The 14416-nt window shown below is 45.4% G+C and overlaps 1 protein-coding gene across 2 annotated transcripts; it reads left to right on the top strand.

Moving 5' to 3' along the window:
• The first annotated feature begins 286 nt into the window (after nt 1-286).
• cenpf (centromere protein F) lies at nt 287-14416 on the top strand. Of its 2 annotated transcripts, none has more exons than XM_053864310.1 (38): nt 287-334; nt 1396-1571; nt 1655-1780; nt 1909-1979; nt 2057-2199; nt 2291-2382; nt 2548-2827; nt 2921-3123; nt 3201-3326; nt 3412-3540; nt 3625-3747; nt 3828-3963; nt 4079-4208; nt 4303-4582; nt 4746-4952; nt 5081-5289; nt 5363-5492; nt 5734-6012; nt 6083-6670; nt 6736-6909; nt 7021-7925; nt 8010-8215; nt 8293-8377; nt 8489-8603; nt 8686-8785; nt 8877-9127; nt 9256-9364; nt 9458-9663; nt 10016-10234; nt 10348-10491; nt 10571-10760; nt 10832-10929; nt 11052-11093; nt 11221-12306; nt 12431-12560; nt 12646-13245; nt 13384-13499; nt 13844-14416. In XM_053864310.1, the coding sequence occupies exons 2-38, from the start codon at nt 1410-1412 to the stop codon at nt 13988-13990; spliced, it is 8337 nt and encodes a 2778-aa protein (XP_053720285.1). In that variant the 5' UTR covers nt 287-334; nt 1396-1409; the 3' UTR covers nt 13991-14416. The 2 variants fall into 2 exon arrangements, with proteins under 2 accessions (XP_053720285.1, XP_053720286.1); XM_053864311.1 differs by lacking the exon at nt 287-334 and adding an exon at nt 1280-1332.

Here is a 14416-nt window from a genome sequence, read left to right on the forward strand (position 1 = left end):
TTTTAATTTGTTTTTCCGTTTTCCGTATTTTGTTTCAAACCAGAAAAACTAAAAACATCGTTCATTTGATTGTATTTTGAAACAAAAAAGAAGGTACATGGATTCTCATATCATCGCTCTGCTTTATAACTTTGATCCACCGTTTTAGTTAAGTTTTATTTAGTTCCCTGACACGCCGCTTAGGGGCGTTGTAAAAATGCTTTGAAATCAACCAATCCGCTGTCTCCTTCAAACACGTGACGCATGAAAGCCAATCAGCGTCGATTTTTGTGATTCACGTTTGTGTCGTCGCAGTTTGAAAATTCTGTTGTCAGAACGGAAGCCTCGCGCCAAAGTGAGTAAACTAGCGCTTCATTCTCATTGTTTTCGCTGCTATATCTTCAAACTCGCTCACAGTTATTGACGGAAATCGAACGAATGAATATCTCTAAACTGAATGTTTTCTTTTCACTCGGCCTGTTGTAGAGGTTATTTTATAATCCATCTTCTCCAGTCATTGACGAAAAGTATATTTTGTTATATTGAATTATTCACACATAAGATCAGTCGACCACGAGTACTGTATAACCTCAGTATATTAGTTGAAAGTCCACCAAATGAGGCGATACTAATGGCTAAATTTGGCTTGGCTAACTGCTCACTCGCTACTAAGCAACCACCCAATGCAAGTAGAAACCGTCTGAATGTGACGTTACACGTTGCTTTCACGTTATATGCCGATGTATCATGACCCAATAAGAAGATCACAATATGCATTAGTATTTCCTTGAAATGTATTCTTGGTTGTTGACCCAGAACAAATAACGCAGATTCAAATGATGTTAGATTTATTCAAATGCTGGTCTGTACCATGTCATGTAATTAATATGAAAAAAAACAAGGATCATCGCACTACGTCTGTTATCATGGTGCTCGAGTTCAGGGTTGTTGTTTTTTTTGTATCGTACAGTGTTCACTCTTCTCTTGTAGTCTTGCCAGTTTTTGCTTTACCCTTATGTATCGTCATAGGATAGTAAGTCAAGTGCATGACCAAATTGTAGGCATGGGCTGTGGTCTCAGCATGAAGTGGTTAGATTTACCCTTGATGGCCATGGAAATGAACATTCCGGATGAAATGGTTTCCCTCTTTAGTTTAATGCAGTGGTTCTTAACCTGGGTTCGATCGAACCCTAGGGGTTCGGTGAGTCGGTTTCAGGGGTTCGGTGGAGCCTCCGCCGCAGAGGTCCACCCCTCAGTCTAGTCTGCAGTTAGTGTATCATATTTTATTTTTTACGAAAGAAGGGTTCGGTGAACGAGCATATGAAACTGATGGGATTCGGCGCCTCCAACAAGGTTAAGAACCACTGGTTTAATGTGATGTCACAGCCAATGTTGACATGTATGTTTCAATGTTAGTCAGGTAGCTCATCATGAGTTGGGCGGTGGAGGAGTGGAAGGATGGCCTTCCAGCAAAAGCCCAGCGGAAGATCCAAGAGATGGAAGTCCAGCTGGACAAACTCAAGAAGGAAAGGAGTCAAAAACAATTTCAGTTGGACTCCTTGGAAGCTGCGCTTCAGAAACAGAAACAAAAGGTTATGGATGAACTTAAATGGGTCTGAATTGACGACTGCTGGAAATGTCATCATGACATTGACTCTGTGACTTGTCTCGACAGGTGGACAGCGAGCGTAGTGAGGTTTCTGTCCTGAAAAGGGAGAATCAGTCCCTCGTGGAGTCATGTGATTCGGTGGAGAAGGCCCGCCAAAAGGCAGTTCATGACTTAGGAGTCAAAGAGCAGCAGGTCAGTTTCACTCCCCAGCTTCTCATCAGTTGACGGTTGTAAAGTACTACCAATCTGAACAGAGGTCACCGTTTTTGTTTTGTTTTTTTTAATTTTCCATATTGTTTTTTTCTTTTAAAAAACTGTAGGTGAGCTACCTGGAGGGCCAGCTCAGCTCTTGCAAGAAAACCATTGAACGTTTGGAGCAGGAGCTTAAAAAGTAATCATCATTGCTTTTTTTGTAATGTTGAAATTGACGTAAGTTTTACTAAAATGTTGTTCTGCTCATCATCTCAGATACAAAAATGAACTGGATCGTTCCCAACCTGCCGGCTCTTCTTCTTCATCATCAGCATTGTCATCGTCGTCTTTGGACATCCAGCTCCACGCTACTCCACAGAAGTGTTTGGCCACCCCAGGTCCATCTTGCAGACAACAGGGTATCACATTATATAGTCGTTCGTCTTTCACTTTTTCAGAGAATGAAAAGAATGAATAAATAAATGAATAAATTACACTTGTTTGCCGTAGATAACCGACTGGAGGGTCTTCAGGAGAAATACAAGCAGGAGGTGGAAGAAAGGAAAAGGCTGGAGACAGAGCTGAAGATCCTTCAGGTCAAAGTAAGGGTCATTGTTATCTAAATAAGAGAACAACTTGGACTGCAATCATCTTGTGCAGGTGATCTGAAGGACCTAAGAACTGCTATGTGTCAGTCTGATTAGCAGACTATTCTCGCCTTAAAAATGGCTGACATTCATCATTCTCCACCTTTCTTTCTTTTCCAGCTACTGAGTCAGTCTTCAGCCAGCATGAGTCACAAGGAGATTGGTGCCCGTCAGGCTGGATCTTCCATATTTCCATGGCAACAGCAGGATGCAGTGCACACTCGCCTTTCGCAAGACGTTTCGTCGATGGAGACTCCTCTGAAGAGACGAGGTGCATCTCTGTGGGACGCCCACGAGGAGACCCCCATCAAACCCAGTCATAGGATGAGCTCCGCCATAGTCATGCAAAGTCCTGGTGGGTCAAGCCAGCAGATGGATCAACTTAAAACCCTCAACCAAGGTGAATTATGGGTCATTTATCCACTGCAATGATTACCCCCACATATGTTAATTGGCTACCATGTAAATCGTGTCGAAACGTTTTGTCTGCCAGAGCTGAAAAACCGTATGTCAGAGCTGGAGAGAAGTCTGTCTGGTCAAGAGAAGGAACTTCGGAATCAGTCCTCCAAACTGCAGGAGCTCCAGAGCCAGCTGAACCAGGCACGCAAAGACCTCGTGGAGCGTGACCGAGATTTGGCCAAGAAAACCCATGAGTTGAGTCAAGCGTCAGACAGACATCAGCAGCTGGAGAGCAAGGTGTCACATTTAAATTGATTCATCTGAAAATAGTTTTTTTTCTTAATCACATAGCTTATCTTATCTTTCCTCTGTAGTATAAAACACTTGAGCAGAAGCTGAAACAAGTCACTGAGGAGATGAGCTGCCAGAGACACAATGCTGAGAGCTGCAGGCGAACCCTGGAGCAGAAACTGAAGGACCATGAGCGAGACAGTCAGAAGGTGAGAGACAGTCACACTTGGCTGGGAGGTAGTTTCTTACTGACTTTTTTTATTTTTACCTCCAACTTTTGTACTTTCTATGCAGGAGCTGGCCCAGCTGCAGAACTCAAACAAGGCTTTAGATCAGCAGCTCAACCAGACCAAAACCAAATTGTCTCAAGAAATCCAACAGTCCAAGAAAGACTACAATGTCCTGCAAGCTGAGATGGAGAAGGTGCATTTGAATCAGACCTGACCAACAGGTCTATCTTTTAAACACTAGGTGGTCATTGCTTACATGCTTTTCTTTTCTTTGCAGACAAACTTCCAGAAGGGTCAGATGGAGAGGGAGGTGGAGGAGCAGAAGCAAAGGCTCCTCAGGTCAGAGCAGAGTCTTCAGGCCAGTCAAGCTAAAGAGCAGGACCTGCGCAAGAAAATGGAGGCGAGTGGCATGGTTGAACATGAGATGGGATTCTGCTTCACAATAGACTAACCTTTCAGTTCCTAATCTTGTGGCTGCAGGAGCTTCAGCGGGAGAAGAACAGTACCTCTGTGCAGCTGGAGCAAAGCAGCAGACGTCTGTCACAGCTGGAAGAGGAGAAGAAGAGCTTGGACCAGAATCTCAAACGCAGCCAGGGTCTGGTAGATGACCTGAAAGGTATGTGAAATACAAAAACATCAATTTGCTGTGTGCATTAACATTTATTAAGACCAGTGCATTTTGCCATTAAGTAAAATTATCTTGCTATAAATTATTGGTTTTTTTCCCAAAGCCAAGTCCGATGGGCAGCTGGATGAAATGAAAAAACTTCAGACAAAAATGGAGCAGCAGACGCAGGCCTCTTCTCGGGATTTGGAAAACTTGAAAAAGACTCTTTTGGATGCAGAAGCTAAACATGAAAGGTGAACAAAAAAAGGTCTTCCACTGTTGCGTACAGAAGATGGCAACTGTAATCAGCTTAAGCAGTTGCTAAACTTTGCATTTCTCTTCATTCAGAACTCAAAAAGACCTGCAGAAACAGAAGCAAGATTCCGAACAATTGACAAACAACTTGAACGCCCAAGAGGAGGAGAAGCAAAATCTAAGAAAGAATCTTGCTGCGAGTCAGAGCGAATGTCTGCTGGTCAAACAAGAACATCAGTCTCTGCTGGAGTGGAGGAAAGAGAAGGAGAGTCTCATCAATGAAACGGAAGCAGTGCAGACCGAGCTGAATGAGAAAATTAACAACTTGGAGAAGTCTGTCGGTTTGTTAAGTGATGCCAACGAGGACGTTAAGGTAAAGTGTGTGTGATGTTTAGGCCATTTTTTAATTGCACAGTACTTGCCTTATATATGCATAACTGCTTTTTATTTGCCTTACATTATGTCTATTATATTCACCTTGTTTCTGAGCATATTTACCACCATAAGTGAAGGTTTGTTTGAATTCGTGTTGACAGAAGCAGATCAGGAGTGTTGAGGAGGACAAGGTCAGACTGTCCGCTCACGTCGACTCTCTGAAGGGAGAGCTTCTGAAGAAGAGCACGGAGCTGGTGGAACGGGAAGAGCACTATAAGGCTCTGCAGTGCAAATGTACAGAGATGCAAGAGAAGCACAGCAAAGAGCTGGAGAATGTTGGTGTGCAAGTGAAGCAGCTGGAAAAGCAGGTGACAAATATTTCATTCAAAACGTAATGAACAAAAAGTCTGAAACATAACTGCATGTAGAAGTTTCAAGCTTATATTTCGGATTATGTTTTTGTATTTATTTTTGTCAATCACATTTAACCTTTCAGGTGAAGGACCTGGAGTCTCAGCTGACAAGTGAACAAGCACGAGTGGAGCAGTCCGAGAAGACAATCACTCAGCTTCATGAAGAGCATCAGGCCACTTGTGACCTGGTCTGCTCCAAAGATCAGCTGCTGGACCTGGGTCAAACTGAAATACAGCAGCTGAGAGAGAGTTTGGCTCGGGTAGCTGCAGAGCATGAAGAGCAAAAGCTCAGGTTGGAACTGCTAAGTGGCTATGAAATACACAAAGCATATAAGCGTTTCTAAGTTGTCTTGAATATCTCCTAGGCTTGAGGAGGAGAAAACGGCTCTGGTGAAGAACTGTGAGGAGAGAGTTGCAGTAAAAGCGGAGGAGACCGATCAAGTCAAGCTACACTTAGAGGAAACACAGCAGGAGCTGCAGCTCACCAAAAGTCAGGTGTGTTATTTGGATGTTAATGAATGTGCTGCGGATTTGTTTGAGTTAGGCTTGACGCAAAAAAAAATCATGAAGTGTTCATAATCTATTATGATAGTTTTGTGAATGCACTTGCTGACAAAATGCAGTCTACATCTAACACATGTTTTCGGTGACCATACATCATGTCTGTTTGTCACACCTCTGTTTCAGTTAAACTGCCTGATGTTCTGATGCTCATGCATATTCTTTTCGACTTTAGTTTGCGTCCATGGAGCAGCTGCTGAAGGTTCAGGAGCAGCTGGGAGCTGAGCTGCAGAAGCGACTACAGACACTGACTGAAACTGGGGAAGAACACAAACAGAAATATGAGAAACAGTCAGAGGAGCTGAGAAAGGCAGACGAAAAAATGAAAGAACTGCAACACCAGCTTGAAGAGAATCAGACCCAGCTGAGTGGGCTCAAAGCTGAGCGTCAGTCTCTTGACAAGAACATTTCTGAGCTGGAAAATATTGTTCAAGAGAAGAAGAAAGAGGCTGAGGTCGAGCATCAGAACAAAAGTGATTTTCTCAAAGATTTTGAAGTCATTAACAAAAGCTGTTTCATTCTAGATTGTGTCAAATGCCTACGATACGGAGATCAAAAATCTTCTGGAGCAGATATCGTCCCTGAAGAACGATGCAGCTTTGAGCAAAGAAGCTGTGGATGAGGTTCCTGTGTTGAAGAACAAGCTCGATGTTCTCAACAAATCTTTCACTGATCTCAAGGCATCTTTGGAGTCTCTGGAGAAGAGCCACTCCTCAACTACTGAACTCAAGTCCAAGTTGGAGGACACAGTGGCCGAGAAAAGTAGCCACATCTCAGCCCTGGAGAGTAAAGTCGCTGAGCTCACGGGGAAGATCAGCATGGAGTCAAAGCTGCACACAGCAGAGAAGGAAAGCTTCCTCAATAAAGAAAAGTGTCTTCAAGAGAAACTTCAATCTGCAGACAAAGTGCTTGCAGCCTCCAGGGCCGAATCCAAGTCTCTCAGAGATGAATTCAAGACCATGAAGATGACTCTGTCTGCAGCCTCACAAGGCCTTGAGGAGAGAGACAACACCATCAAGAACCTGAAGGAGAAGCTGAACAAAGCAGAGGCTGAACATTTAAAAACATCTGACCTGCTCAAAGAGAAGATATCATCCATGAGCAAAGTCAAGGTTTGAACAGCAAGACATGTTCATGGTGCGAGGGGCGAGAAATAATGTATCTTCTTGCTGTGCAGGTGCAGCTGGAGATGCTTCAGATGGACATGGATGACAATGAGTCCATGGTGAACACGTTGGACAGCCAGGTGGCGGAACTCAAAGAAACGATCCAGTCACTGGAGGCCCAGTTAGCTCACAGCCGCACCCAGATGTCTGACATGGAAGCCCAGGTGGAAGAGGGGAAAGCTCAGGTGACCCTTTCATTTACAAAATAATCTTTGTTTAAGTCTCAAGCCTCTTCAGGTTCTTGGGGAACTCATTCATTTCAGGTTTCTATTACTAATGTACCCCTTTTTTTCCAGGTGTCAGTCTTAGAAGCCCGTTTAGAAGAGGTCCAGTCTCAGAACTCCTTGCTCGGGTCTCAGTACCTAACAGCCCAAGAGGAGATATCAGAGAGAAGCTGTGAAATAAGCCGACTGGAAGAAGATGCTCTCAAACGAGCCCAGCTGGAGGAAGAAGTTGTGGCCCTCGAGTCAAAACTGGGCCTGATCACAGAAGAGAAGACATCCTTCGATCAGAAAATGAAGGAGAAAGAAACTCAGGTGAACAGGTTAACTGAGGAAAACAACCTGCTGGAGACGACGATGAACCAGCTGATGATGGACAAAGAACTTCTAGAGACCAAGTGCCTAGAGTTGGAGGAAAGTCCGAAGAAGCTTGATGAGAAGGTCAAGCAGCTTGAGGCAAAAATAACTGAGATATCACAAAGCAAAGAGGAGATGGAAGCTGACTGTCAGCAGATGAAGTTGTGCAAGAAAGACTTAGAAGACAATCTGGAGAGGGTGGATGAGGAGAACAACCAGCTCAAGGCAAACATAACTCAGTTAATGGAGGAGAAGGAGCATCTGGATGTTGCCATGAAATTGTTAGAGGCTGAAAAATGTCTGTTAGAATCCACACATGGCGAACTGTCGCTGCAGAAGAATGAGTTGATATCCAACTTGAATGAAGCTGTTCAGGAAAGGCTTCAACTGGAGGTTCAGATTAATCACGTGGCAGAGGAGAAAGTGAAATTACAGTGCAGTTTGGATCAGGCGATGGAGGAGCAGAGGCATCTGCAGGAGAACCAGGCAAGACATGAAGAAGAGATGACTTCACTCAGAGAGGAAAATGAGTGCTTGCATAGCTCCATGATGTCCTCTCAGCAGCAGCAACAGAGACTGGTGGAGCTGATGGGCCAGAAGGCAGAGCAGGAAGGAAAAGAGAGGTAAAAATAAAACTTGACTGCAGTCATCTTCCATACGTTTTCTTTTGGGTTTGACTCATCAGTGTGTCATCTGATTCATCACAGGAGCCAGCACTTTGAAGCAGAGCAGAACAAACTGCACCAGAATTTGTCCAATTTGCAACAGGACATGAACGTCTTCCAGCAGCAGAACAATTCATTACTGCTGCAGTTGGACCAGCAGCACAAGCTGATACAGGAGCTCACACTGCAGCTGGTGACTCAAGCGCCAGTCGACAACCCCCAACATGTGTCGGAGGACAGAGTTATTTGTGAGTGATTTGTTAGTGTTACAAAGTTATTTGACAACAGAGGTTTGAATTTTCTTTTGCTGCTGAATTTCTCATAGGTGTTGAGAATGGAGCAGAAAGTTTTTATACGTCTCCAGTGGACGAGCAGTTGAGTCTTGAACGAGCTGGACGGGAGGATTTCAGGTGCGTTGACATGTCATTGTTCTGATTCAAATGAAGACTCTGGAAGCTAAGGACACATCAGACCAAGGCCACATTTGACACATTAATTTTCGTGGTTTTAAATCCATGCAGTGACTGTGAGGCAGACGTCATCTCTGAACATGGAGTGCAGACATGTGAAGTGTCTGAGCTTGAGACTGTGGATGAGATGAAAAGTGAAGAGGAGCAAAACCCAACTCTGGTCCAGGTAAAAGCAGGTTTTTGTCATTTAAGCCACGAGAAACTTGTCACTGTTTATATTTCAAACTTGTTGCTGTCCTTTTTCCCAGATTCCCGACTGCGACACTGGCAGTGACATAACTGATACTGTCGCTGATTGTTTTGAGCTTCCTCATCCTCATGTTGACCCAAGTGTGTCAAATCTCAATGGTATGGGGTTTTTTTTTTTGAAAACTGACTAACTGGAATTTAACTTTCCAATGATCTGCTTGTGTATTTTACTTTTTTCCTGATCCCACAGCTGCGGCTCTGTCAGTCGAGGGGAATGAGCACAACAAACCTGAAAATAAGCAGGAATGCGATTTGCTGGACCTGCATGCTGAGTTTGACCTCCTGAGCTCTGAACTTGAACTGAGGAAAGAGTTGACCTCTGACCTCCAAGTTCAAGTGCAGAACCTGGAAAAGAAACTTGCAGCTTCTGAGGAAGACAAACATTGTGTGTCTGAGAAGTTGAACATCGCTTTGGGGGAGAAGAAAAGGCTGGATGATCAGGTCAATGTTTGCTTGATCATTGCTAAAATGCTCATTAGATTGAATCGGATTTACAGAGAGTGTACAATCACACATTGTTCTACTTGATTCAAATACTCATTGTTGTTTCCCCATTACTTGCTTTTCAGTTGACTCAGCTGTCTGAGGAAAGAGAGTCTTTAACTCTTCAGCTCCAGACTAACAAATGTCAGCTGGCAGATGTAATGGAGATGATGGAGGGACTGGAAATGACCAAAGGTAGAAAAAAATCAAGAATAACTCTTGCCTTATTTAACAGAACATTATTGTTGCAAAGGTCAAAATAAAAAAAACTTTGTGTTTGATCTGCAGGTGGCTGGGATGAGAAGTACCTCCAGCAGGAGAGCGAGCTGAGAAGAGTTCGCTCCGAGAAGGCCAACCTGGAGCAGCACATCCTGGGCATGGAGGGAGAATTGGAGACCCTGCAGGATGAGAGGACCAGACTAAAGGATGAGATGGAGGCTCAGAGAAGAACATGTTCTGCTATGGAGCAGCAACTCGAGTGTCTCTCAGCCGAGGTAAACTTCAAGTGACTCTGAGCTGACGTGAACAAATCCTGTTGACTTCCATCTTTCAAATCTTTTCTCCCTCTGGTCCAAGTAAAGAGGCCCTTTATATTACAGCCCTTGTGTCCTCAGTCTGCCTCCTCCAGGCATCTTTCATGAGTGATATACATTTCCAGAAGAGCAGTATAGTATAGGCAGATTTATTTACATTTATTTGGCACTATGTGCAAAGCTGTGGAAAATGGCACCAGAGAAGTATTTACAAATGTGTTGTTCTCTGAGTTGTTCTCCAAACAAGAACTTTGAAGTACCTAAATGTTCAGGGTTCCAGTGTCCTCCCTGACATCTGTCCTCTTCTCTCCAGACCTCGCAGCTGAGAGCAGAACTAGTATCCTGCACAGAGGAGCGAGACGATCTGAGTCAGTCTGTGGGGCACTGGAGAGAGAAGGTGCGAGGTCTGGAGAAGAGCAACTCTGACACCAGAGACCTGATTTCCATCCTGGAGGAGGACATCAGAGCAGGCAGGAAGGAGTACGAGTCCCTGCAAAGCAACATGTCCAAGTTGACGTTGGAGAGGCAACAGGTATGAGTGGAATCATCATGTGGGAATAATGATCATTTGTGACCACTGATAACTGCTTTTGCTGTGTTAACTGGTCCAGAAAGAGGTCTAATAGATGATTGTTTTCTGTGAAGCTGTTTGAGCAGATCAACTCTCTGGAGCAAACAGTCTCCGAGCAGAGCGCAGAGAAGGAACAGCTGATCGGCCAGATGGACCAGATCAAGGAGGACAACACTTCCTCGAGCCAAAGCACTGAGTCCATGGTCAGCAAGATACAGGTGTGTTTCAGTGAAGCTCTTTCTGCATGTGTTCGCGTCCATCATTCAAGCGTGACTGCTCACGTGTCCCTCTGTTTAGACCTTGCAGGGAGAAGTGAGCCGCCTCTCTCAGTCTCTGGAGTCCTCCCTGCTGGAGAAAGGAGAGATCGCCTCTCGTCTCAACTCCACGCAGGACGAAGTCCAGCAGATGAGAAGCGGAATCGAGAAGCTCCAGGTCCGCATTGAGTCTGATGAGAGGAAGAAAAAGAAGATGGGAGAGCTTCTTAAAGGTCAGCACCCGTAGTTTGGGATTATCATTGGATTTCATTCAACATATGATGATGTTAAAATATTTTTGTAGCCGCCCAAAGAAAGTCCGACTCTCTGCAAGACCGCATCAGTGCTCTGGAGCGAGAGAAGGAAGATGTGGAGCGAGATCTTGAGGAGGCGTTTCTGCAGGTTTGCATCATAATCATGTCTTTTCGTGTCACTTTCCAACCTGGGAATAGTAATATTGGGTTAATATTTTTGTATTTCAAATGCAAATGGATTTCTACCTTTTGTTGTCTTGTGCTGTCCAGGCTGAAACTGTGAAGGCTGAGCTAGAGGAGGAACGGCAAAGGGTAGGTAACCCTCCTATTGTGGTGTTAGCTGTTGTTGCTGAAATTGTGTTTTCTTGTGGAGTAAATACAGTTGGAGGTTACTGTCATCACCCTGGTTTCCATGCGTAACACACGTTTCCTGCTACAGGTGGAGGAGGAGAAGAAAGAACTGTCGGAGAACTTGTCTGCGCTCTCTGCCTCCCTGATCAACCTGCGGTCTGAGAAAGAGCGTCTGGAGCACGAAGTGGAAGCAAAACACCGGGAGATCGAGGAGCTGAAAGCAGTGAAGGAGGAGTTGGAGAGAGGGTTGGAGAAGGTGGAGACAGATCGAAGACAAGAGGAGAGAAAGATGAGAGAGGAGGCAGAGCAGCAGGTGAAACACCTGGATGATCTTCGGTCTCAGCTGGAAGCTTCTCGACAGCGGGAGGCTGCACTGGAGCTGCAGAAAACCGACACTGATCGGGAGAAGGAGCGACTACAGTCGCTGCTGAGCAGTTTGGAGGAAGAGAAACTGTGTCTGCAGAGTTCTTGTAAGAACTGGCAGACGGAAAGAGACACTCTTAAGTCTCAGGGGGCAGAGTTGGAAGAAGAGAGGTGTCGTATGAGGGACTGCATCACTGATATGGAAAAACACATTAGTAGTTTGAATGCACTGATGTTGGTTAAAGACCAAGAAAGACAAGTGCTAGAAAAGGAGAGGGCTGATGAGAGTCGTGCTGCAGCCGAGGCGCTCTCCTCACTTATGGCAGAGAAGGAACGGATAGAGGGAGAAAAGTCTGGCCTCTCAGAAGAAAAAGAAAAACTGCAGTCTGCTCTGGTGTCAGCAGAAGCAGAGAGAAATGACCTGAGCAGCACTCTGGCGTCAGCTGAGGCAGACAAAGAGCGATTAGAGCAGGAGAGAAAAATGTTGTCAGAGGAGAATGGAAGGCTTTGCTGTGCCAAGGAGAACGTTCTCCTGCACCAAAGTGCTCTGGAGCAAGAGAAGGAACAAAACCAGAGTCAAAGACTGAAGCTAGAAGCTGAGAAAGAGGAGCTGCAGTCTTCCCTGAGTCAGATGAAAGAAGAGAAGGAGAAAGTGTTAGCAACGCTTTCTTCACTGGAGCAGGAGAAGAACCGAGCTGAAGGAGAGAAGGAGAAGCTCTCAGAGGATCAAGAGAGGCTTCAATCCACAATCATGTGTTTGGAAGAGGAGCTTGAGGAACAGAAAGGGTCTGCGACTGAGCTGAGCCAGCAGGTGAGTGACGTTGGAACCTTGGAAATGAACCTTCATCCTCTTCTCACTCAGTAGAGGTGGGACAGTTTTGGTGGGTGGAAAAGCCCTTATACAAGTGGTGTGACCTTGCCCTCGTCTTCTCCAGGTGACAGAACTGTCATCCAGAGCTGCTCGTCTCGTGAAAGAGCGAGACTGTGCTCTCAGCAAGATGAACCTCTGGATGAAAACATGCAAACAGCTGGAGCAAGAGAAGCAGTTACTGGCGGAGAGCTCAGGTAAAGATTCTTGTTCACTTCACTTCACTTCAATGCACTTTCATTCATTTCAGTAGTGATCAGTGCATGATCATCCTTGTTGCAGGTGACACAGCGAGCAGCGACGAGATGAAGCAGTTGAAGCTGGAGGCAGATGAAAAACAGAAAGCCGTAAGCAGACTGACGACAATGCTGCAGCAGGCAAAGCAGGAATCTGAGGAGAAATCGAAAGAGCTGGAAAAACTTCACTCACAGCTGGACGGGTTGAAGACTGAGCAGAAGGAGGGAGAAGAAGAGCTGCAGGACCTGAAGAAGCTCCTGGAGGAGAAGAGCCAAGAGGCTGACGACTGCATGAGCAAATACTGCAACTTGATGATCCAAGTGCACAAACTGGAGGAGGCCAACGAGGCTCTGACTTTGCGGCTGGAGCACATATCCACCAGCAAACGCACGGAAGGCCGTCGACGCTCCGAAAGGAAAAGCTCCAGACTCCAGGAGGAGAGCACTGAGAACGTCGCTCCATCAACCCCGCAGAAGTCTCCTCAAGGGAAGAGAGGTCACAAAGATATCAGCGACAAAGACGCCCAGGAGGCTTTGCACAACCTGACCAAGAAGATCCGAGCCAATGCCACCGGGACCCCGAAACCCCAGCCGGAGCCGGAGGATGAGTTCAGACCTGAGGGGCTTCCAGAGTTGGTTCAAAGAGGTGTGTCATCATTTTAAAACTTCCTCTTAGGCCTTAGCACATGAGCAACAGTTGATAAGTTGTTCACTAAGTCTAACACTCCAATGTAATACTTCTATTTTAGAATCTCAGCCTTTATTTCCTCACCAATCTGATCAGGTTTCGCTGACATTCCTCTGGGCGAGGCGAGTCCATTCATCATGAGGAGAACCACTGTGAGGCGCTGTAGTCCACGACTGGCTTCCAGACAGACCGGCTCCCTCCCTGATGACAAGGTGCGAACATGCAGTCTGACTCGTTTTCACTGTCAAATCCGGCTCTCGCCTCTGAGTCACCAGCACATGACAAACAAGCAGATGTTGTGGAGGAAACATCAGCAACCTGTCGAGAGAAGAACATCATCACATTCACAGTCTTTCGACTCTTAAACACACAGTCTTGCAGAACACATTTGTCTGTGGGTTAGATGACACAACATGCTTCATGAGTGTGTTCTGTATTTCAGACAGTTCTCTTTGCTTCATCGTTGTTTGTCTGACTTGAAATGTTGTCTTTGTGTAGTGAAAATTGTTTTAAGAATCAGTTGCAGTTGAGGTTCAAGGTTTCTTTTCTCTCTCAGGTTTTGGTGCCGTCCTTTCCTCTGAGTCCCGCATCTGACAACCGGAAGAGTCGGAGATCATCAGGTCTGCACAAGGCTGCCGATGAGAGCGAGAGCCAGTTTGTCAGGCAGCCGCCTCAGCAGGAAGACAACTGTCACGTCCAGTAGACCCACACTCCCGTCAGTAATCTTGCTTTCTCTAGGAACGGTGACAAGCGGCAGCCTTAACATAAGCCTGAAACTCCAATGTAAATACACACTCTACCCTTTGTTTGATGTTGGTCACAGTGTAGTTCTGGCCTGACGAGGAGCGGTTGTCATGAAACTCTTCAGACTTTTTAAGTAGCACGAGAAGCTTCTGAATGTAAACTCTGTTTCTTCAACTCTGCAAGTCTCGCTCATTTTTCTCTCTCCCTCCTCGTCGTCAGTCTGTGGCTCTCTCTTCTAATGGCAGCTAAACATCGTTTGTTTCTGTTATTCGATTGACGTTGTTTTGGACCAAACACTCGAATGAATGAAAGTTGTTTTTAGTCTCTTAGTTCTATCTGCATTTTAAATATAGTGATCACAAGTCAAAGTATCGCCTGTATATAA

Source organism: Synchiropus splendidus, chromosome 5, assembly GCF_027744825.2.
Source record: "Synchiropus splendidus isolate RoL2022-P1 chromosome 5, RoL_Sspl_1.0, whole genome shotgun sequence".
Classification (NCBI taxonomy): Eukaryota; Metazoa; Chordata; class Actinopteri; order Syngnathiformes; family Callionymidae; genus Synchiropus; species Synchiropus splendidus.